Here is a 24,900-nt window from a genome sequence, read left to right on the forward strand (position 1 = left end):
AGAGAAACACACACACACACACACATAAAAAAGAGAGAGAGAGAGAGAGAGAGAGAGAGAGAGAGATAGGCCCCAAATTTTGTCTATGTTTTTCTTAAACTGGTTAAAACAAGTAAAGGGGACTAAATGGACAGGTCACTAAACAGTTTGTTCCCTGAAAATGCACGAAAAAAACTTTAAGGACCAAAAGGGGAAATTCAAAATACATAGTAGGGTTAATGTGTCATTTTTCCTTCCAAATATGTTTATTTCTGATCGGGATGTTAAGTTTGTGAATCACTTTTTCAGTTCAGCATCCTCACCATCCACAAATTTATGGTCAGACCAAAGTTGGCGACAATCCCAAACAATGGGATCTCACTCTTCGACATGTAGAATTTGTCTACAATCTTTTAATTAACCGTTCTACGGGAAAGGCTCATTTGAGATTATATATGACAAGAACCCAATCACCCCACTTGACATAGCTCATATAACTATTATTGATCAATTTAGTGGTGAATGTAACAAGCAGTAAAGTCATACTAAGTTGCTTTACCAATCGGTTCACATGCGAATTGAGAAGTATAATAAAAAGTATGTCGATCGTGTCAATAAATATTGCAATCTATTTTCTTATCATGAAGGTGATCTTATGTGGATTCATTTGAGGCAAAAGAGGTTTCACAACATATGATTTAGCTCTAACCAAAAGTTGATTGTCCTTTGGTGTTTTGAAGAAAATCAATGACAATGATTACAAGATCGAGTTGTTGGGTCCTTATAAAGTTTAATCTAGGTTTAGTGTTGCAGACTTGTCACCTTTCATTGGGGATTTTGATGATGAAGTAGACTCAGGGACGAGTTTTCAAGAAGGAGAGGACGATGCAATTGGTACAAGTGTTAATGAATGACTTTATAATGGCTGCACTACTAAGAATGGATGTGTGATTACATCGGCAACAAATATGTCGAAGTGATTTGGCATCTCGGAATACAATGAAATTCGTACACAACATGTAAAATGGGTCGATTAACAAAACCCATAGCTTCGTTAAGGTGTGGGGGTTTTTGTCGGCCATTTAGGGTTGTTTAGTTAAAACTCTATTATTCTTTTTTTTTTTTGAAAAGTTTATTTTTTTAAAGTTGATTTAATTAATTGATTAGTAATTTTATCCTAATCAATTCTGACATCTTAAGCTTAATTAAAGAATTTTATCTTTTCCTCCTTATATGTATTTTGTTTCCTTTGTTTTGGGGATAATTTTTCGATTATCAATTAAGAATCCATTTGAATTTATCTTTTTGAGATCTTGTTTAAGGGCATGAAAGATAACATAAACTTGAAATGCTTTGTAATCTTGGCCATTATTTTTTGCATTGATTTTTTAATTACAACTACAAGGCATCTCTCTGATTTTGAGGACTCTGTACGAAAAATGAAAATGGGCCCTTAAATATAAATTTTTCTATATATAAGCAAAACTCGTTAATATTACAATATGTCGAAAAATGTTAAAATAATCAAAACAAAATAACGATAATATGATATATAACTTACATAGTTACATAGACTGTAAGGCTCTCTTTACATTCTTAGAAGAATAGTTGGTCATCAACTCTTGGTAATCAATATTTTATAATATATTGTTCTCAATGACTACCATGATGTAATATTAACAACAATATGAAAATCATAAGCATTGTTTTGATCAAATAAGTAATTTCCATAGAATTGTAAAGGAAGTACAACAACTAAAAGGAACTATAAATTAGGGGAATTAGTCAAATCACTCAAAACAGAAATCAAATTTCGCAATGCACTAATATGAAGTCATAAATTCAGTCATTTAGAATACGTATATTGTAATGTGTGTTATGTTTTTTAATCAACGACAACAATCAAAATATAAAAACGAGAGGTAATCAGATTCAGATGTCAGGAAAAGTGGAATACTTATTTAATTATAGTATTCTAAATATAAAAACGAGAGGTAATCAGATTCAGATGTCAGGAAAAGTGGAATACTTATTAGTTATAGTCAACAATCAAAAGGAAAGTGGAAGTGTAATCAGAAATAAATAAGAGAGGCAGACAGAGTTCAGGGAAATCAAAAAACTAAGAACAAGAAACGTCGTTTGAGCTTTGCAGTTGTCGTAAATTTGTAGTTTTAGAATTGACACAAAAGGTGAGCTCTTGCTTGCCACAAAATTACATTAGCCCATTATTAGCCCAAATGGAAATTTTAATTTTAAGCCAAACTTTTAAAACGTGAGTTATTGCAATTTTTAGTTTTTGAGTGAGCTTTTGGAATTTGAACAAAACATGAGTTCTTGTCTTTGGATTACTGGATTGCCTTATAGTAGACTATCTAGTGAATCATACATAAAATTGGCCCCTCCAAGATATGGGCATGTGCAACGGCCCACGTCGCAGACCCTCAAAGATACTGGTGACTGCAGATACATATACATTCTATTCTACTTGTAAACTACACGTTCCCACACAAAAACTTGAATCCACAACCATAGCCATTAATTATCCATACATTCCGTCCACCAAGACTTGAATCCACAATCATAGCCATTAACTGTCCATTGATGATCAGAGTTCCCGTAGTTTGACTATGTATTTTTCTTCAGTTTTAAAATCCTCCCGCTATTCTATTGAAATATAGTTGAAAACTTGAAATAAATTATTAGCTTTTATTTAACAAAAAAGAAGGTAGCACGCATCAGAGTTGGGTGATAGAATTTTGAACATTAATGTCCTTAAACTACTATAAATTTAGCATTCTTGCGTTCCAAATTAAAAAAAATACAACACAAACTTAGAATGCCTCAATCAGAAACCTCTTTAACATTTGTAGTCCGGAGACATGTACCGGAACTGATTGCTCCGGCAGTATCCACTCCTCGAGAACTGAAGCCTCTCTCAGACATTGATGATAAGGAAGGGATGCGTCATCAAGTCTCGTCGATTGACATGTATGAAAGGGATCCGAAAATGGGACATATAAATCCGGCGACTATTATCAGGGATGCGTTGGCGAAGGTGCTTGTGTTCTATTACCCATTTGCTGGCCGCCTAAAAGAAGGTCCGACAAGGAAGCTAATGGTAGACTGCACCGGTGAAGGTGTGTTGTTTATTGAGGCGGAGGCAGATGTTACTTTGAAGCAGTTTGGGGAGGCTCTTCATCCGCCATTCCCTTGTTTAGAAGAGCTCCTTTATGATGTTCCTGGCTCCAGTGGCATCATTGACTCGCCATTGCTACTGATTCAGGTGAAGCTTTAAACATATTGCTTGGTTTTTAGTTTCTATATGAAAACAAGAAAGTGAAAACAAAACTAATATTAATAATAATAATAATAATAATAATAATAATAATAATAATAAATGACTCTTGTAGGAAAAGTCCATATTGTACCATGTCTATTAATCAGGTTACTGCATAACCTATATATAAATATTAATAGTGTATAAATATTTATAAACAGTTTAAATATTTATAAATGAGTTATATATATATATATATATATATATATATATATATATATATATATTAATTTGTTTAATCTATATATCTTTTATGATAAATATAGATGACATTGAGTCAGGTTGAGTTGGGTTTTCGGATTTGACATTTTTCACTAAAGGGGTTAATAATTTAAAACCCATATCTTTAATCGGGTTGAAATTTCTTAACTCAATCGAACCTAATAAATAACTTGTAGACATAAATTCGACATGTTTTATTTTAAAATATAAATATAAAAAAAATGCTTACTCAATAACTTGATTATAAACTCAAATAATTGTGCAAAGTAATTAACAGTTAATTGATCAAAATACATTAAAAATGTCTAACTTGTTAGCAAATCGATGATAATTTGGGGGTCATGACAATTAAATTCATATAGGAGAATTCAACAACAATTCAAATTTATTTAGTTAAACATGTTAAAAAAATTCACCCGTTTAATTAAAAAGAAACCTAAACTGTTAATTATGAGTTGAGATTGGGAATGATGGATGAGTAGGATCATCTTTTGCTTACAAGAAATTGAACCTATAGCCAAGACAAATTGATATACTCAACAATGACAAGTCCTCTTCTAGATTTCCTCTTTCATATATATTGTGATGAAGATAAAATGCTGATTAGTTGAGGTTTCAAATCCCATGTTGGGACAATGATGTATTTTACGAAGCTGGGGAGGGAGTAGGGGCTGCCGGGCTATAATGTTGATAAGATAAGCCCAGTGCCTGCTTAGCCCACATCTATTAATTGATAGTGATTTGAGCCCCTCCTATTATTAAAAAAAGAAAAAGAAAAAAAAAACAATTATTATTATATACATATAAATACATTGAGTCACTTATTTAAAACTTAGCCAATCAGTCACCATTGACTCACTTATGACAATTGAGAATTATGAAGCCCACTTCTATTCATAACCACCGCCTCCTCCCTATCTATTTTCTTTTAATCGGCTGATAATCAATATTCAGTCAATTTGAGTGTAGCAACTAGCAAGAATACCCCGTTTTAATTTTTTTTATTAATTGATGATAAGAGATGTGCAACTACTTTTATTCGTATGTTACTTTTCAATTAACAAATTGTTTTCGGCGAGACTTTTACATCAACGAGATTTCAATTTCTCTCATTAAAAAGGTAAATTTTAATTTTTATTGCATACTTTATTTACTGTTATTTATAAATAATAATTTAATTATGGTATTATAATTTAGTTTATTTTAATTATAAATTCGTAGGATAAATTATGAGTAAGAAAAAGATCATCAAATTGTGGCACACAATTACATTAAATTAGTGGTAATATTAAAGAAGATGTTTATAGTACACACCACAACCCGATAAAAACAATGACATTGAAGTGTCCAATAATATTAAACATGAAAACAATGATATGTCATATTTACAAGACATAATTAGATTACTTGTGATCTAGAAGAATGACCTATTACTTTATTTGGATATAACATTATATTTTAGTATTATATTACCATGTGAGATTATCAACCCTATTTGTTCTTAAATTCTAGTTCCACCCTTGTTTACGGATAGATTAATATAAATTTTTTTTATATTTTAAAAGTATTGAATATATTTTTAATAATTACTTTCGCACCCTCTGCATCTAAGAGGATTATATAATAAGGGCTAGTTTTAAAATGAGATTTTGATATAAAATTATTTAAGTTTGGCAAATTTTGTTGGTTTTACTTCTACGATGATTTAATGTTTTTTTATGTTTAAAACCAAAAGGTTATCTTTGACTTCAAAACTAAATGTTTGCTAATTACATGAAGGTTTGACCCCATGCAAGACTAATTATGTTATTTTTTTGTTTTGTTTTGTTGGTGTTTTGATTGAAAAAAAAAATTCGATTTTAGTTTTTGTTTTTACAGATGAAATGGTTATTTTATAGATTTTTAGATCTAACATAGTAAAAATCAGAAAGTTTGGGGTCTGTTTTTTGTAATTTTCCCATTTTTTTAATGTTTTTTAGTAAATTTTTTCTTTAAGTTTCAGTTATGTAAGAAAATTATGCATGTTATACTTCCAATATTGATGTACTGTGTCTCTTAATAAAGTTATAAAAAGTTATATTTGCATTATTATTATTTTATAAACACCATAATATTTATAAATTTCAATCAAACTTCTATAGATTTCGCTAAACTTATTTGAACCCGCGTAAATTACATGGGAGGATTTTTACTAGATTATATAAATTCAACAAATCCAAATATCTAGAACTATGTGTTTTGATTATATTAATAGTTTAATAGTAGGCCCATGTCCGCTACGAACGAAGTATTATATTATTTCCTTTGTCCCAAATTAATGGTCTATGTTTTATTTTTTGTTTGTCTCAAAATAATTGTCAACTTCTAAAAATAAATATCATTTTTACAAAAATATCATTCATTGTTAGTTAAACTACAATGAAGTTAAATGCAACTATCATAGAATTAAATGCAACAAAAAGGTATAATTATCATTTCATTTAATAAAATTAATGTTAATTAATGTTTTTTTAATCTGTGTGCTTTTTGTCTGTGGACAATAATTTTGGGACTGAGAGAGTAATAGTTTTATCGATCATATATAGTAGTAATAAATAATTAATTTTATCTAATAGATTTTAAAAGTTAAAAACAATTAAAGATGAAATCCATCTTATCTATACTTTAGGAAAATAAATACTCCATCCGTCCCAAAATTATAGTTCATCTTTCTTTTTTGGTTTGTCCCAAAATAATAGTCAATTTCTAAAAATAAATAACATTTTTACCAAAATATTTCATCATTATTACTTAACCAACTAAGTATTTAATAAAACATTAAATGCAAAGTAAGGACAAAACTATCATTTTATTATATAAAGTTAGTGGTAATTAATGTTTTCTCAATATGTATGTTTTTTGTCTATGGACAATAATTTTGGGACGAAGGGAGTATAGTGTAATGTTGTAAATAAAATACGTGTACAATGTAGAAAATGATTTAATAATATTTTTTACATATATAATATATTACGTCATTGTTGTATAACATTTTTTCGAGTTTAGTTCTCCGTTAAATTTATCATCTAAAAAAACTTACAACCAAATGGTAACTCTAACCATATTTCCCACTTTTTGTTAACTTTTGTCACTAAATATAACTTATCATTAGACCAGACGGAACTGGTACGGGAAGGAGGGGCGGGGCCTTTCCCGCTCCGATGAACACCGCATTGGGGGTGCAGGAAGTGTTGTGCGGGGAGGAGGTGGGGGGAGGGTTTGCTGCGTTCTATTTCCGATGGGGATTAAATATATTTTATTTTTTATTTTTTTTATTTTTATTTATTTATTTTTTTGAAAACAGCCGTTAAAAAACGGTAAAATTTGATTTTTTTTTCTTTTTTTTATTTCCAACGGCTATATGATTTAAAATGTAATTTTTTTTGCCCTCTACAATCTCTATAAATACCCATAATTATTTACCTTCAACCAAACCCCAACATCTATTTTCTTACCCCAACCTCCGATAGAAGGAAAAAAACTCATGTTTCGAGTTTAAGCACCCCTACTTGAAACATTTTTGCTATCGATTCATCATTGTTAGACGTCACTTATATGTATTTATATGGTCTTTGTATTTGTGTTATGCACAACCCAATGTATAGCAGCCCGTATTTGTATACCTAGCCCATTTGATGTACGTGTATGATTTGTATACCATTTAATGAAATCAGTGGTTTTGATGGGGAAAATATAGATTGTTACATGGTATCAGATACCCAAGCCGATCTTTTCTTCATCGTATTCTTCCTCTTCTCACACATCCTTCCAGCATCTTGTTCTTGATTCTTCTCTTTCCATACACGTACCATGCCTCCTAAAGAAGACTCCACCTCCACCAACCCTACTCCCACATATAAAATATACGGTATTACAAACATCCAATCATATGTGCCTTTCATCTTAGACATTAACAGACTCAATTATGATTCCTGGAAGGAACTTTTTAAGACATATTGCCTTGGTTATGTTGTGTTCGATCATCTTGAACCTTCTGACGATCTCACCAAAGATGCCTCATGGGACACAGTAGATAACGTGGTCAAACAGTGGTTGTATGCCACTCTCTTATAGACCGTTCTTCAGTCTATCATCAAACCAGATTCTACCGCTGCAGACATTTGGAGTGCTCTTGAAGACTGATTCCATGAAAATAAGGAATCCCAAGCCATTGAATTTGAAGATGAACTTCGAAATATGACTCTTGGTAACTTTACCATTCTCGAGTATTGTACCAAGATCAAGGCCATATCTGATCTCCTCTCTAACATCGGATCTCCTGTACCTGCTAGAAACCTCGTCTCGTATGCTCTAAATGGCCTGTCATCTAAGTATTCTCACATTATCCCTACGATTCGGTACTCCAAACCCTTCCCTACATTTTTGGAGATGCGTTCAATGTTGGCTCTTGAGGAACACAACATCTTGAAAGAAGAGAAACGGGTCCTTCAATCATCTCATGGCGACACCTCCTCATCACCTATTGTTCTTGCTACCGAGCATCAATCTAGGCCCACAAACAACACCACCAATCATTCTCGCAGCAATAGTGGCCCTCGTGGTGGCGGTCGTCAGAATCGTGGTAGTGGACGGGGAGGTCACGGTGGCAGAGGAGGTCGGGGTCGCTCATTCAACCATGGTAATGGCGCTGGTAATTTCTTCGGCGGCTTGGGAACTTCAGTTCCTTGGCATGTGTATTTCCCAGTCCAGCGAGGTCTTCTTCCCACTCCTACCTCCTTAGCTAACTGGCCAGCAGCCCATTGGACCAACCAGGCCAGTCCACATGCATCTCCTCCTCAGCTATCTTGGGCTCAGTCTCCGCCAGCCCCACAACAGGCCATGATATGCGCTGGACAACCTTTCACCAATACTTTTGCATGGCCCAATTAATCTTATGCTCTATCGGATCAGGCCACTAGTTTACCACAAGCGTTTTCAACAATGACTCTTCAAGATCTAGGCAACGCAGATTGGTACATGGACACCGGGGCCACTGCCCACCTTCATGCCGATCCAAGTATCCTCAAGTCTTTTAGTAATAATTTCAATAATTCTAATTTCTCTGTTTTAGTCAGTAATGGATCTCGCATTCCCGTTCTTAAAACGGGTCACACCACTTTTGGCTATAACCCGTTTTGCCCTCTTAACTTAAAACATGTTCTCATTACCCCCTAAATTATCAAAAACCTTATTTTTGTTCGCCAATTTACTCGTGATAATAAATGCTCTATTGAATTTGATGAATTTGGTTTTTCTGTGAAAGATTTTCTGACCAAACAAGTTCTCTTCCGATGTGACAGCACCGGTGATCTCTATCCCGTTACATGTCTAACTCCTCAAAGTTTTGTTAGTTTCAGGTCGTCCACATGGCACCAACGACTCGGTTATCCTAGGCAACAAGTTTTCAAGCATTTATTATATAAAAATTTCATTTCTTGTAATAAGAAGGATTTCCATTTACTTTGCCATGCTTGTCAACTTGGCAAGCACATTCGTCTGTTTTTTTCCTTATCTACAACTGAAGCTTTATTTCCCTTTCAAGTTGTTCATTCTGATGTTTGGACTTCCCCTTTGGAAAGTCATAGTGGTATTAAATATTATGTCATCTTTCTTGATCAATTTTCTCATTTTTTGTGGGTGTATCATTTACGTAACAAATCTGAAGACTTTTCCAAGTTTGTCATATTTCATGCTTATGTTAAAAATGAATTTAACTCTGATATACAAACTTTGCACAACTCATGGAATACACATGTGTTTCTCATGCCCTTACACTTCCCACCAAAACGGAAAATCCGAACGCATGCTCCGCACCATCAATAACACCATCCGCACTCTTCTTTTCCAAGCTCACATACCCCCTACCTATTGGGTTGAAGCTCTTCATATGGCTACTTACCTCCTCAATATTCTTCCATCCACCACACTTCAAAACGACTCCCCATACCACAAACTTTTCCAAAAATTTCCCAAATATAACCACATTTGTGTTTTCGGGTGTCTATGTTTCCCTCATACCAACAATACCAACAAACTCCAACCTCACTCCATTCCATGCATTTTTCTTGGTTACCCCACCAATCATAAAGGCTACTGTTGCCTTAATCTTCAAACAAATCAAATAATCATTTCCCGTCATGTAACCTTTGATAAAACCATCTTTCCTTTCGGTTCCATGACTCCAAATCAATCCCCCAATTATGATTTCCTTTACATTAATGGCACCCGTAACATGTTTAATCACCCTTCACATCGAGCTCAACCACTTGTTTCTCAACCTACCGTCAACTCCTCTTCCGCTACAACTACTTCCGTTCTCGGCTTTCATCACGCCGAGCAACAGTCCTCACCCTTGTCCATTGCTGATGATGGACCTCCTTCCCACTCTCTACATGTCTCTTCTCCTCCTCATGTCTCTGCCTCCTCTATGTCGGGTCCTCCTCGTAATACTGAAAATCCTTACATACAATCCACTCACTCTCGAATTCCTTCCTCTCGGTCTCGACCTCCGGTCAATCCCGCTCCTACAAGCACTCATTCTATGGTCACTCCTAAACGTCACGGTATTATCAAACCCATAAATAAACTCAACCTTCATGTCGAGTCATCCTCCTCACCCATACCGTGTTCTTATTCCGATGCTTTTCAAGATCCTAACTGGTTAAATGCTATGAAAGATGAATTTAATGCTCTTATTTCTAACAAGACTTGGGATCTTATGCCTCGGCCCCCTAATGCTAATGTGATTAATTGTATTTGGTTATTTAAGCAGAAGCATAATGCAGATGGATCTTTAGCAAGGTACAAGGCGTGACTTGTGGCGAATGGTCGTAGTCAACGACCTGGTATTGACTGTGATGAGACTTTTAGCCCGGTTGTTAAACCGGCTACCATATGCACTGTTCTTAGCTTGGCCATTTCTCATCATTGGCCGGTTCATCAGATGGATGTGAAGAATGATTTTCTTCACGGGCATCTTCATGAGACCGTTTACATGCATCAACCCTCAGGGTTTCGCGATCCATCTACTCCTAATCATGTCTGTTTACTGAAGAAGAACTTATATGGCCTCAAACAGGCCCCTCGCACGTGGTACCACCGGTTTGCTCAGTTTCTCACCGATCGTGGTTTTACTAAGAGTAAATCTGATACTTCTCTTTTTATTTACAGACAGGGTGACCATATAGCGTACTTGCTTATATATGTGGATGATATTGTCTTAACTGCTTCATCCACTGGTCTTCTTCAGCACCTTATTGCTTCTCTTCGTTCAGAGTTCTCCATAACATACTTAGGGGCTCTGAACTATTTTCTTGCTGTTTCGTTCACCCGTGAAAACCATGGCATGTTCTTATCTCAACAAAAATATGCCACATAGATTCTTGACCGAGCCGGTATGCTTCATTGCAAACCTGCCTGGACCCCGACGGATACATCCGCCAAGTTTGATGGTACTGGCCTCCCTGTTTCGGATCCGACTTTATATCGTAGTTTGGCTGGTGCGCTTCAGTACTTGATGTTTACTCGCCTAGATATTACTAATGTTGTTCAGCAGGTTTGTCTCTTTATGCATGATCCTCGGGAGCCTCACTTTGCGGCTCTTAAGCATATCTTACGATATCTTCAGGGCACATTGGATCACGGTCTTCAATTATAAGTTTCTCCATCTCGGGGTCTTATTACTTATTCTGATGCAGATTGGGCTGGTTTTCTGTATACACGACGCTCCACTTCCGGTTATTGTGTGTTTCTTGGTCAAAATTTTCTCTCATGATCGTCCAAACGATAAGGCACGATTTCTCGCTCTAGTGCCGAAGCCGAGTATCGGGGTGTTGCGAATGCTGTTGCCGAGACATGTTGGCTTCGCAATCTATTCCGCGAGTTACTTTATCCCCCTCTCACTGATACCTTAGTTTACTGTGATAATGTTAGTGCGGTTTACTTTTCCACGAACCCGGTTCAACATCAACGCACTAAACATATAAAGATTGATATTCATTTTCTTCGTGATCAGGTTGCTATGGGTCAGATTCGTGTTCTTCATATCCCATCCTCATCCCAATATGCTGACATTCTTACCAAAGGTTTACCATCTGCATTGTTTCTTGATTTCAGATCTAGTCTGAACGTCCGATCTCGCTCTCTCGTTCAGACTACGGGGGGATGTTAGATGTCACTTATATGTATTTATATGGTCTTTGTATTTGTGTTATGTACACCCCAATGTATAGCAGCCCGTATTTGTATACCTAGCCCATTTGATGTACGTGTATGATTTATATACCGTTTAATGAAATCAGTGGTTTTGATGGGGAAAATATAGATTGTTACAATCATCACAAGGAGTTTATCGTCCCCAACTTGATGCTCCCATTCAATCTCCACTACAATTTCAATACCAAAATGTTAGACAATATTACCGACTCCAAGTTCCAAATGTTACTCCGCAAATGTTTTCAAACTTTGTTGTTTTTCCCGATCAACATTCGCCAAATCAACCTCAAACCCAAACCCAACCTCAAACCCAAACCCAAACTCATACCCAAACCCAACAACAATTCCAACTTGTCGATGAGTTGGATGACTCGGAAGAAGAAGAGATGGTTCCCAAAACTCAACCCACACCACCCCCACAACGACGCAAAGGAAAACAACAAGCGCGCTAGGGTGTCGCATAACCAGGAAGACAAAAGCAGATACCATGGCTTCCACAAGAAGAGATAGTTTTGGTAAAAGCTTGGGTTGACATTTCTGAGGATTCGAAAACGGGAAATGCACAACCGGGAGATCATTTTTGGTTTTGCATTTTAGAACAGTTTCGGGAGGAGCTAGGAAAAAATGGCGACTACCATACGAAACACCAAATGAATTCGAAGTTTCGAGAAATAGCAAGGGGGGTTTCAAAAATAAACGGGTTGTACAACAACCTAAAAACCTAACGAATAAACGGCCAAGGCGACGGATAAATACTTCAAGAAGCTTTGCAATTTTACCTTGAGGAAGTCGGAAAATCATTCAAGTGGCACGATTGTTGGAAATTATTGGTTAAAAGTCCTAGGTGGAAAAAATACGAGCACGGTTTTATTTTTGGAGTACAACAATCAAAGCGAACGAAAACAGACTCTAGTGGTTACGCAACTTCCTCCGATGCTCGGGTCGGTCTAGATTTAAATCAGGAGGACGAACTCGAGCTAGAAGAAATTGTCCGACCGATGGGTAGGGACAAAGCAAAGAGGAATGAAAAGGGGACTTCTTTGGGTGCATCGGATTTCAGCATGGACCTTGACGAAATGCGGAAAACAACAGCGTCGTTTAATCGATATAATCTTAATTTCGCTGAATGTTTGGCGTTCGACAAAGAAAAAGAAGAAGCAAGGAAGAAGGAGCGCGCAGAGAGACAAGAAATGGAGGATATGAAGTTCTTGATGGAAAACACCGACAGTCTCTCGGGATCGGCTCTCGAGCTCGTGATGAAGAAGAGGGAAAAAATTATGAAAAAATATTTTTCATAGGTTGTTGTTTGTTTGTTTGATTTTTTGTTTGTGTTTTTTTTAATATTCTACTTTTTTAAATCTTAGGTTTATTGTAATTTTTATTTTAATTAATAAAATGCATTTTCTTTTTAATTAAAATTTTTGTTTATTATTAATTTAAAAATTATAAATCATAAAAATGAATTAATTTTATTTAAAAAAATAAAAAAAAACAAATAGTAAGGGAAGCTTCTCATCTTTAAGTGAGGGAAAAGAAAGTGAGAGAAAGAGTGTTGTGGCCCACAAAAAATGAGGGGAGTTTCTCACCCAGACCCTCCGATTTTAGTAAAACTTTTTGTATGCCTTATTTTTTATTATTAAAACATTGACAATAAATTGTTGGATTAGGTGTCTAAGCCCATAACTATAATTGGTATGTACTTGAATTGATAGCAGCACAGTCCTTTTGGGTTGCCCTCAACCTAGCAACTGGACAAAGAAATTATGAAAGGAGAGATATTAATTTATAAGATTAATAAATTAATATATATATAAATGATTTATTAATATGTTATTGGATTAATATATTAATTAGAAATCATTATGTTTAATTAATTGTTAGCCAGAAATTAATCAGAATTGATTTTGGGGTTAAAAGAATTAATTATAAGGTGCAGGGACTAGTTTGCAATTATCTAATAGTTGAGTGGAAGGCTCTAGAACCCCCTTGGAAGAGGGTGGACGAAATCTTTAGGGGAAACCCTAATAATTTCGTCCATAGGGGCTTGGATAAGGCCCTTGGGTTTGCTTAGGCCCTAAGCAAAGGATAACTAGGGTTTCCCTTAAACCCTAGATCCCTCAGCTATATAAGGAGCCTCCTGGTTCATGTTTTTGGTCACTCCTTCTTTTGAAGAAACCCTAAGGCCGAGATTTTGCATACTCCCTCTCCCATCTCTCTTCTACTTTCCTTCTTGCTAGTTTGGGTGTGATTCCATTAGAGGCATTACACTTGTGGTGCTAAAGCTTCCAAGAAGATCAAGATCAAGATCAAGAGGATTGTCAATTGTTTGCTATAACAATTGAAAGGTATGTAAACCCTAAACCCTAGTTTACTATTTTCGAAAATAGCCTCTCTCCTCTAGGGTTCTTGTTTTGCAATTCAAAGTTGTATGTTCAATAGTTAAAACATAGATCCAAAGTAGGTTGCATGTGAACTTAGGAATTGTTTCTAGTTTATTTGTTTTACCTAAAACCCATCAGTGGTATCAGAGCCATTGTTGTTTTAAATTGAATTGCTACAATTGTTGAATTGCAAATTAGGGTTTATAGCTATTAAACCCTAAAGGCCAATTTTTCGATTTCTAGGGTTTTGGATCAAAGGTTTTTTTTTCGAAAACCCTAGCCTCCAAAGAACCCTAATCGAAATTAGGGTTAGGGTTTTGAAAACCCTAGCCTCCTCCCTTATGAATTTCGAAATATGCTAAGAGGATAACTAGGGTTTCTTGTTTTTGGATAATTGTTACTTAATTAGATTAATTGGATAATTATCCTTACCCTATTTTTCGAAATTAGAGGGATAAGGATTAGGATTAAATTAATTGATTAATTTAATTAGATAATCCTTACAAGATTTAATAATTTGATTAATAGTTAATTAATAGATAAATATTAAATCTAGTTAATTGGTTTATTTAAATTTGAATTTAATAGCTTAAATTTTGAAATTTATATAAACCCTTGAAGTTTTAAAAAATTTTTAAAACACACCTTATATATATATATTATAATTAAAGGTTTAATATTATATGTATAAGAATATGGTCAGTCAAATCGCTAGTATGCCTCATTCACGAAGCTAATCTATAAGGGGGGTATAAGGAAACTGCCTATAAAATGGTAGTTGAATGGGTGTCCACTCTCACCCACCGCTTCCTTGATTAGTGGAGGGTCGTTAGCAGAACGGATTTGATAGGACAACTACTTCTCATTAAAAGTATAATGATATTAAAAGTACTAGAACATTATTTTCAAAATCCCAACTCTAGTTACTTTAGGAAAAATGTGAAAAGTATGCTAATCCATGAAATTGCACATTATGCTTTATTGGTCGTTAGTGGAGCGTGTGTGGTTAACCAGCACACTAAAAGGCACCAATAAAGAGTAGTAATGGGTATCTCATAATTGTCATTTTGATGGAGCGTGTGTGGTTTACCAGCACATCAATAGTTAATGATAAAGACAATGAGGTTACCAAGCACATTTGCATGGTTATTCACATCTTGTTTGTGATCCTAGGCATCCCAGTCACAAATAGAAGAGCATAATCTGAGATTAAAACATGTCATTGAATAGTTTCAATGTATCTCAAAAGAATTAGGAATTTCACTTCGTTTGTTTCGTCTAATGGTGGAATTGGTGAATCGTCATTCGCCTACCTTTATGAAATTTGCACTTGGATCTCGGCATCCCATTTCTGAGTTGTGAATCTTCATAGTTGGATCCTAACCTTGATATTATATCTTTGGGTTATTCTATTAAGGTATCTTGAAATCTAACTAAAACTTTCTTTCTTTTCAGATGTCTACTCCTGGAAACACTTCTACTTCATCCTCCTCCAACCAGAACTTCTCCTTGCTCAATATATGCTCCAAAGTCGTTATGGATGGCTCAAACTATAACGATTGGATGCGCAACATCAAGATGGCTCTTCGTTTCGAGGACAAAGAATATGTTCTTGAAAAGGAGCTCAAAGAGCTTGATGAGAATGAAGCTCCTCCTGAAGATCTTGCTGCCTACAAGAAACACTACGATGATGCTACCAAAGTGGCATGCATCATGGTGGCAACTATGTCCCCAGAACTGCAGAGGTACTATGAGGACTACTGGCCTTTCGAGATGAACAAGGACCTTATGGAAAAGTACCATAAGCGAGCTCGTCAAGAAAAGTTCGAAGTAGTCAAGTCACTCATGGCTTGCAAGATGAAAGATGGGGAGTCGGTTGTGTCACATGTGTAAAGAATGCAACGCTACATAGAGCGTTTGGTCAAGCTCAATATTCACTTTGATGAGGAATTGGCCATTGACATGGTCTTGAACTCACTTCCTGAATGTTATGGTCAGTTTATTCTAACTTACCATTTGAACAATACTGAGCAGACCTTGGCCCAATTGCACAACTTGTTGCAGACAGCTGAGGCAGGGATGAAGGGTAAAAGTATACCCTCCACACCTACGAGTGCCCCTGTTTTGACTATTGGACAGGGAAAGGGGAAAAAGAGGAAAGGTCCTCCCAAGCAAAACTGGAAGAGCAAGGCTCAAGCTGGGTCATATAGTAATGGCCCAAAGGCTAAGCCCAATGGTTCCACTCCCCATGTTTCTGATCCAAAAGAGGCAGTTTGCTTTTACTGCAACCAAAAGGGGCATTGGAAGAGATCTTGCCCACAATATCTGCAAGATATCAAGGATGGCAAAGTGAAGCCATCTTCGGCAGGTATTTACACTATTTCTGCTAATAACTCATTATCTTCTCGTTCATGGGTCCTTGATACAGGATGTGGTTTTCATATCTGTTCTGATTTGCAGGGTCTAAAGGAAAGTGAGGAGATAGAGCGAGGAAGGATAAACCTGATCATGGGAAACAGAAAGTCTTCACCAGTAACCAAGATCGGAGTTTATCAGCTTCTGCTTAGTAATGATGTTAGATTAGATTTAATAAATTGTTGCTATTCGTCTGAGATGACGAGAAACATTATTTCATTTCATGCATTGTTCAGACAAGGTTTTACATATTCTTTTAATGATTTGAATGGTTCAATTTCTGTTTATAAGAATGGTGTTTTTATGTTTGAAGCTTTGCCTTGTAATGGTGTGTATGAAACAGTGACTTGTGTTGATAGCCTAGGAAATAGTGTACTTAATATTGACTTGTCTAATAGTGTAGACAAGGCATGCTTGTGGCATTGTCGTCTTGGACATATTAACAAGAAACGCATAGCCCAACTCCAAAAGGATGGAGTGTTGGAATCATTTGACCTAAAGTCAGATGATATGTGTGAATCTTGTCTTTTGGGAAAGATGATAAAATCACCATTCACAGGGTCTTGTGAAAGAGGTGAAGGTCTGTTGGATCTCATACACACGGATGTGTGTGGGCCCTTCAGATCAACTACAAGAGATGCTAATCGATTCTATGTGACTTTCACTGACGATTATAGCAGATATGGATATATCTACTTGATCAAGCATAAGTCAGAAACTTTTGAAAAGTTCAAAGAGTTTAAGCATGAAGTCGAAAATCAATTAGGCAGAAAGATAAAGATACTTAGATCCGATAGAGGCGGGGAGTATCTTAGTATCGAGTTTAACGACTATCTGAAAGAATGTGGGATAGTCTCACAATTGACTCCTCCTAGGACACCACAGTTAAATGGTGTAGCTGAGAGGCGCAATCGAACCTTGTTAGTCATGGTTCGTTCTATGATGAGTCGGGCTTCGCTTCCCATTCACTTCTGGGGGTATGCTTTAGAGACAGCCGCCCACATCCTCAATCTTGTCCCTACAAAGAAGGTTGCCAAAACACCTCACGAAATGTGGACAGGGAAAGTTCCCTCGTTAGCACATATTAAAGTCTGGGGTTGTGAAGCTTTCGTAAGACGAGAGACTCACGACAAGCTAGCAGCTAGAAGTGAGAAATGTGTTTTCATTGGTTACCCAAAGCAGTCTTTTGGATATTTGTTCTACAGGCCTAGTGAGAACGTGGTCTTTGTAGCACGAAGAGGAGTCTTTCTTGAAAGAGAGCTCATATTCAAAGAGGACAGTGGGAGCACTATTGACCTTGAAGAAATTCAAGAGTCAGCCAATGAAGGAACCTTATATGACACTAGCACTCAACCAGAGGAAACAGTTCCTGTTGAACCAATCGATAACTCATTACCTCTTAGAAGATCCACTAGGGTAAGTGTGCCACCTGAGTTGTATGGTTTTCATATTACTTCAGATGGTGACACATTCATAAGTGACAGAACACTGGTAAACTTAGATGAACCAGTCACTTATAAGGAAGCAATGGCAGGCCCAGAGGCTTCCAAGTGGAAAGAGGCAATGGACAGCGAGATTAAGTCCATGTATGACAACCAATTTTGGAATTTGGTTGACAGTGTACCAGGTCGTAAGACAGTTGGGTGCAAATGGATCTTCAAGAAGAAGACAGACATGGATGGAAATGTGCACACATTCAAGGCTCGACTGGTTGCAAAAGGTTTCACTCAAACCCCAGGGGTTGACTATGATGAGACCTTCTCGCCAGTGGCTAAGATTAAATCTATTAGGATATTGCTCGCCATAGCTGCCTTTCATGATTATGAAATCTGGAAGATGGATGTCAAAACTGCTTTCCTTAATGGGAAGTTGGCTGAAGATGTTTACATGAGTCAGCCAGAGGGTTTTGTTGATGCAAAGTTCCCCAATAGAGTGTGCAAGCTTGAGAAATCCATTTATGGATTGAAACAAGCATCTCGCAGTTGGAATCTTTGCTTCCATGAGAAAGTCAAAGAGTTTGGTTTCTCTAGAAGTGAAGATGAGTTCTGTGTGTATATCAAGGCTAGTGGGAGTATAGTAACTTTTCTGGTGTTGTATGTCGATGACATATTACTCATTGGTAACGACGTTCCAACCTTGAAAGAAGTTAAGTCTTGGCTTGGAAAGTGTTTTGCCATGAAAGACCTTGGAGAAGCTGCCTATATTCTTGGGATTAGAATATTGAGAGATAGAAAGAAGAGACTAATTGGACTTAGTCAGAGCACATACTTGGATAAGGTACTAAAGAGGTTTAGTATGGAAAATTCCAAGAAGGGAGAGCTACCTATCCAGAGCAATACCAAATTGAGTAAGACTCAATGCCCGAGTACAAATGTTGAAATAGATGACATGAGTCGTGTACCTTATGCTTCCGCTGTCGGATCGATCATGTACGCTATGACATGTACTCGCCCTGATGTGGCATTTGCTTTGAGCATGGTCAGTCGCTATCAGGGAAACCCAGGTAGAGCTCATTGAATAGCAGTTAAGAATATACTCAAGTATTTGCGAAGGACAAAGGACTGGGTTCTTGTGCTTGGTGGCAGTGATACTTTGAGAGTAGATGGTTACAGTGATGCCAGCTTTCAGACGGATAGAGATAACTTCCGTTCTCAGTCGGGTTGGGTATTTTTACTGAATGGAGGAGCAGTTACTTGGAAGAGTTCCAAGCAAAATACGGTGGCTGATTCTACTTGTGAATCAGAGTACATAGCAGCAAGTGAAGCGTCGAAAGAAGTAGCTTGGTTGAGGAACTTCATCGGGGATCTCGGAATTGTTCCAACCATCCAGGAGCCTATGGAACTGTTCTGCGATAATGAAGGAGTGGTTGCCTTGACAAAGGAACCGAGAGATCATGGTAAGACCAGACATATCGACAGAAAGTACCATTTCATCAGACATAGAGTAGAAGAAGGCCATCTTATAGTAAAGAGGGTGTCATCTGAAGATAACCCATCAGATCCTCTCACAAAGGGTCTGAGTAGGGCTAAGCATATTCAGCATGCTCGAAGCATAGGACTGAAAGATGATATTAGTTTTAGTAGTTAGATTAGTTTTTGAAACTTGTAACAAAGTAAATGTAATTGACTTTTGGTGATTAAATAATAAAGTATTATTTATAAGTTTGGCTACTACCTTTTGTCAATTGTTTATCATTGTGTTTCATTTTTGCATGTTTTACTTCCTGAATAATGAGATTATTCAAACTCCACAGTCGCTCGTACTCTTGGAAGTAAGTAGTGAATTAAGACTGTCATGAATTGGATTGCAGATTGTCTAAGGATAGACATGGCAATAGAATTGCTGCAATGTTCATGAGTACTCAGAAATTGAGATTTGAGTATTGGATAAACCCTCGCTCAGAGTATCACTTCATGGAATTCATCACGAGTAATACTGAGACGATAATATCTTATAATCTTGAAACGAAGATATATGAGTTGTAATTTACAAAGTCGGTAATACATTGGTGATACGAAACCGCATCAGTAACTTGGTGTTATAAAACGTATTGTCATGTATAATTTGATGAGTAAAAGATACAAGCATATGAGTCAACGTTTATTCGTTCCTTTTGCCCTAACAGGAAAAGCGATATATGTGGGCCCCTCGATGATTTGGTGTTGACTTATGTGCTGGGCCCAGCCAGGACTAAATTGATGTGTTCGATTAGAAGTCCTACATCATCACAAATCAGGAATTGGGAAACATAGATTCTGGACAAACAGATTGATTACATTCCATGTCTTTTGTCTGGGGATATCAAGCAGAACGAAGGATTATATGATCACTTATCTTAGGACACGTAACTGACTGGGTCAGAGTTCGGCATCAGCTTTTGGAAGCTACAATTTGCTGGTCAAATTTAGAAGGCATACTAGCAATTATAGTTACAGACTTATCCAAGTGGGAGACTGTTGGATTAGGTGTCTAAGCCCATAACTATAATTGGTATGTACTTGAATTGATAGCAGCACAGTCCTTTTGGGTTGCCCTCAACCTAGCAACTGGACAAGGAAATTATGAAAAGAGAGATATTAATTTATAAGATTAATAAATTAATATATATATAAATGATTTATTAATATGTTATTGGATTAATATATTAATTAGAAATCATTATGTTTAATTAATTGTTAGCCAGAAATTAATCAGAATTGATTTTGGGGTTAAAAGAATTAATTATAAGGTGCAGGGACTAGTTTGCAATTATCTAATAGTTGAGTGGAAGGCTCTAGAACCCCCTTGGAAGAGGGTGGACGAAATCTTTAGGGGAAACCCTAATAATTTCGTCCATAGGGGCTTGGATAAGGCCCTTGGGTTTGCTTAGGCCCTAAGCAAAGGATAACTAGGGTTTCCCTTAAACCCTATATCCCTCAGCTATATAAGGAGCCTCCTGGTTCATGTTTTTGGTCACTCCTTCTTTTGAAGAAACCCTAAGGCCGAGATTTTGCATACTCCCTCTCCCATCTCTCTTCTACTTTCCTTCTTGCTAGTTTGGGTGTGATTCCATTAGAGGCATTACACTTGTGGTGCTAAAGCTTCCAAGAAGATCAAGATCAAGATCAAGAGGATTGTCAATTGTTTGCTATAACAATTGAAAGGTATGTAAACCCTAAACCCTAGTTTACTATTTTCGAAAATAGCCTCTCTCCTCTAGGGTTCTTGTTTTGCAATTCAAAGTTGTATGTTCAATAGTTAAAACATAGATCCAAAGTAGGTTGCATGTGAACTTAGGAATTGTTTCTAGTTTATTTGTTTTACCTAAAACCCATCATAAATTTGGTTATTCTTTATAAACACATTGATTATAATCCAAAATTTTAAAACATGTCATTTTTGTTATTCACCGAATTTTCATCATTAGTATTTTTTTTTTCATAACACTTTTCATTTTATGATTGACTCTATCGAAGAATATTATGCTAATCAATAAGTTTTACTATATATACTAGTTAGTATCAGTGGCGAATCTAGAACAAAAAACAACGTGGTTCCTTATTTAAATGAAACTGAAAAAACTTTGAAAGTGTAGGTATTTTAGCAAAAATAAGGTAGGTCCTGAATTTTTTTTATATATATTTGTTTTATTGAAAAATAAAAAATGTAGGTCCTAGGACCTACCTTGTGAATGCTTAGCTACGCCCCTGATTAGTATAAAGATTCCTCATTGATTCTATCGAAATATATTATGCTAATCAATAAGTTTTACTATATATACTAGTATAAAGATTCCTCCCGGTGACACCAAAAAATCATGGCCATAGACAACTAATGACAATTATTTCTTTTATTGAAAGCGGTTAAAATAAGTGGCGTGATTATTGATAAGTTATGTCGATGTTTAATTGTGATGACTATAACCTATGAAAAGCGAGTGATGTAGATAAAAACCATCACTATATGTTGGGATATTTGGAGTAGTATCAATATTATTTTGATAATTATCACCATAATATACTTAAAATCACTCTTTATTTAATTTATTATAACTATATTGTATACTTTTTATCATTGATACAAAATTAAAATGAAACCAAAAAATTATTGTATCCTCTCGTTTAACCTTTTTTTTTGTGTCGATTATTAGTATTAAATATACATCCAAATTAAAACATCACCATAAAATAATTTTAGTCATGAGTGTAATCTTATATTAAACTATTGTTTATATTTAGCCACATACAAACAATTAAACGGTGATCATAAAATAACTATAATCATGTGTTACTTATTTTATTATAACTATTAAGAACTTCTATTAATATGTTTAATATTTTATCAATGATTATTGTTACGTTTAGAAATAAATCACAAATTTAATAGTCACAATAAAATAGTTATTGTTTATATTTAGTCACCCACTAAAAATAGTCACCATTAAATAATTTGTCACAAGTATATTCTTATAGCAAGACTATTGTGTATATTTAGTCACTCTCAAACAATTTAAGGATGAATATATATATATATATATATATATATATATATATATATATATATATATATATATATATATATCAGTGTTGCAGAAATCGGTCTTGGCGGCCGATTAATCGGCGATTAATCGCTTGACGGCCTTAAACCGATTACGATTAGGGTGCTTGGCGGAAATTGGTCAAAATCGGCAATGGCGGTCCTTGGCGGCCCTTGGCGGTCTCGGCGGTCATAGGCGAGAATTTTTAAAAAAATTCAAAAAATTTTAATTTTCAAATATTACACCAAAATTTTAAATTTTCAAAATTTTAAGCTTTCAAATTTTAAAATATTAAACAAAATTTTTCAAAATTTTAAAATTTTAAATTTTCAAATACTTAGTTTTTTAGGGAATATTTATTTTTTAAATAATTTTATTAATAGTTAAGGGTCCCTGATTAATCTCCGATTAATCACCGTCTAGTCCGATTAATCGCTTATCGTCAGTCGACCGCCGAGCTACCACCGAACGATTTTTACAACCTTGATATATATATATATATATATATATATATATATATATATATATATATATATATATATATATATATATATATATATATATATATATCACGTGTTATTTCATCTGCTAACAAATTATGGACAACTGAATCACCCAATATATATGACGAGTATGATAGATAACGTCACATGTAATCCTTCAAAATCATATAGTAATGCCATAAGGAACTATAGAAAAGGTTTTTATGATCCCTCCCAATGTATGAGCCGAACAATTTTAGTTATGTAGATTATGGACATGCCAAAACTGATGTTATAAATTAGACACGACATAAAATCATAAAAGAAGTTTTAAACACTCAATTCATTCTATTCAAGGGCGCAAATGTCACTTTCTAACCAATAGGACGTAATTAGAAGAAAAAAAAAGATAAATAAGTAATTTGCCAAGGTTTATTGGAGATAATCAACATTAGGTACAAATGCAACAAAATAATTTTGAAGGGGCCACAAGACTTAAAATTTTTTAATTGGGATGAAATCTGCATATTTAACCAAACCACATGCTTGATTTTTCTAATTTACTTTATTTATATTGAATCACATGATATTTTACTTTTGTTTATTAAGAAAAATGCTAATTAATAAGGTGATAGAGAGAAAAGTTATATCATTCTAAATTTCCACCTTTAACATGAAAAGGGAGATCTCATTTGATAGAGCCATCATATATTGTTTCCTTTAATTAATTTTTCTAATGTTACCATGAAAAGGGTAAATCATTATTCGGTAAGTACTGATATCTATGTGTAACTAACTTTTATTGATAGGTAACACGTCTATTATGTGGAGGTTTTATCATTGCTTCACGATTCAACCACACCATGTGCGATGGAGAAGGATTCCTGCAGTTCTTCACAGCATTGGGTGAAATGGCACAGGGTGAATCTATCCCGTCAACGTTTCCTGTGTGGCAAAGGGAGTTGCTTTCTGCAAGGAATCCACCACGAGTCACGTTTACTCATCATGAATACGAAAAACCAAAAAACACCAAGGGCAACGTCTTGACCATGCATGAGATGGATACAAAATCATTTTTCTTCGGCTCTACTGAGTTGTCAGCCATTCGTGGGTTTGTTCCAGAAAACCTAAAAAACATCTCAACCTTTGAGATGATAGCAGCTACTATTTGGCGTTGTCGTACTATCGCTTTACAGCCTGATCCTGAAGCGGAGATGCGTTTCATGTTCCCTGTTAATGCACGAACCAAGTTCAACCCTGCTCTTCCTGTTGGATATTATGGAAATTGCTTCGTCCAAGCATGTGCAATTTCAACAGCCAAAGATCTTTCCCATAAACCATTATGCTACGCATTAGAGCTTGTGATGAAGGCCAAAGCTCTTGTTTCTGAAGAGTATTTGAGATCAATGATCGACCTAATGGTTTTGAGAGGACGACCTATGGTTAATCTTGATCATGCCTATATGATGTCTGGCATAAGTAAGTCTAAATTCGACGACATAGATTTTGGGTGGGGGAAAGCATCCTATAGAGGAATTGCCAAAGAAGGACTAGATTTCTTACCAGGGGTCTTTAATTACTATATACCTTTCAAAAACAACAAAGGTGAATATGAAATTATGGTTCCTATAAGCTTACCAAGCGCAGCAATGGATATATTTGTTAAAGATCTTAATGACATTTTGATGTGGAATAATGATAAGAAAACTCTTAAAAAACAAAAGCTACTCGTTCCTGGTTGCTCTTCTAAACTTTAACATCCATACTTTGATTACTAGAGTGACTTCGAAAATTATGTATAATTCAGGTAGTTGT

The 24,900-nt window shown here is 35.4% G+C and overlaps 1 protein-coding gene across 1 annotated transcript; it reads left to right on the top strand.

Annotated features, from left to right (window-relative positions):
- Window positions 1-2,735: 2,735 nt before the first annotated feature.
- LOC145154203 (benzyl alcohol O-benzoyltransferase-like) lies at window positions 2,736-24,900 on the top strand. The gene is made up of 2 exons (XM_079075524.1): window positions 2,736-3,262; window positions 23,895-24,900. The coding sequence occupies exons 1-2, from the start codon at window positions 2,816-2,818 to the stop codon at window positions 24,840-24,842; spliced, it is 1,395 nt and encodes a 464-aa protein (XP_078931650.1). The 5' UTR covers window positions 2,736-2,815; the 3' UTR covers window positions 24,843-24,900.

This window comes from Lactuca virosa, chromosome 1 (genome assembly GCF_052849685.1).
Source record: "Lactuca virosa cultivar CGN04683 chromosome 1, Lactuca_virosa_CGN04683_v6, whole genome shotgun sequence".
NCBI classification, from domain to species: Eukaryota; Viridiplantae; Streptophyta; class Magnoliopsida; order Asterales; family Asteraceae; genus Lactuca; species Lactuca virosa.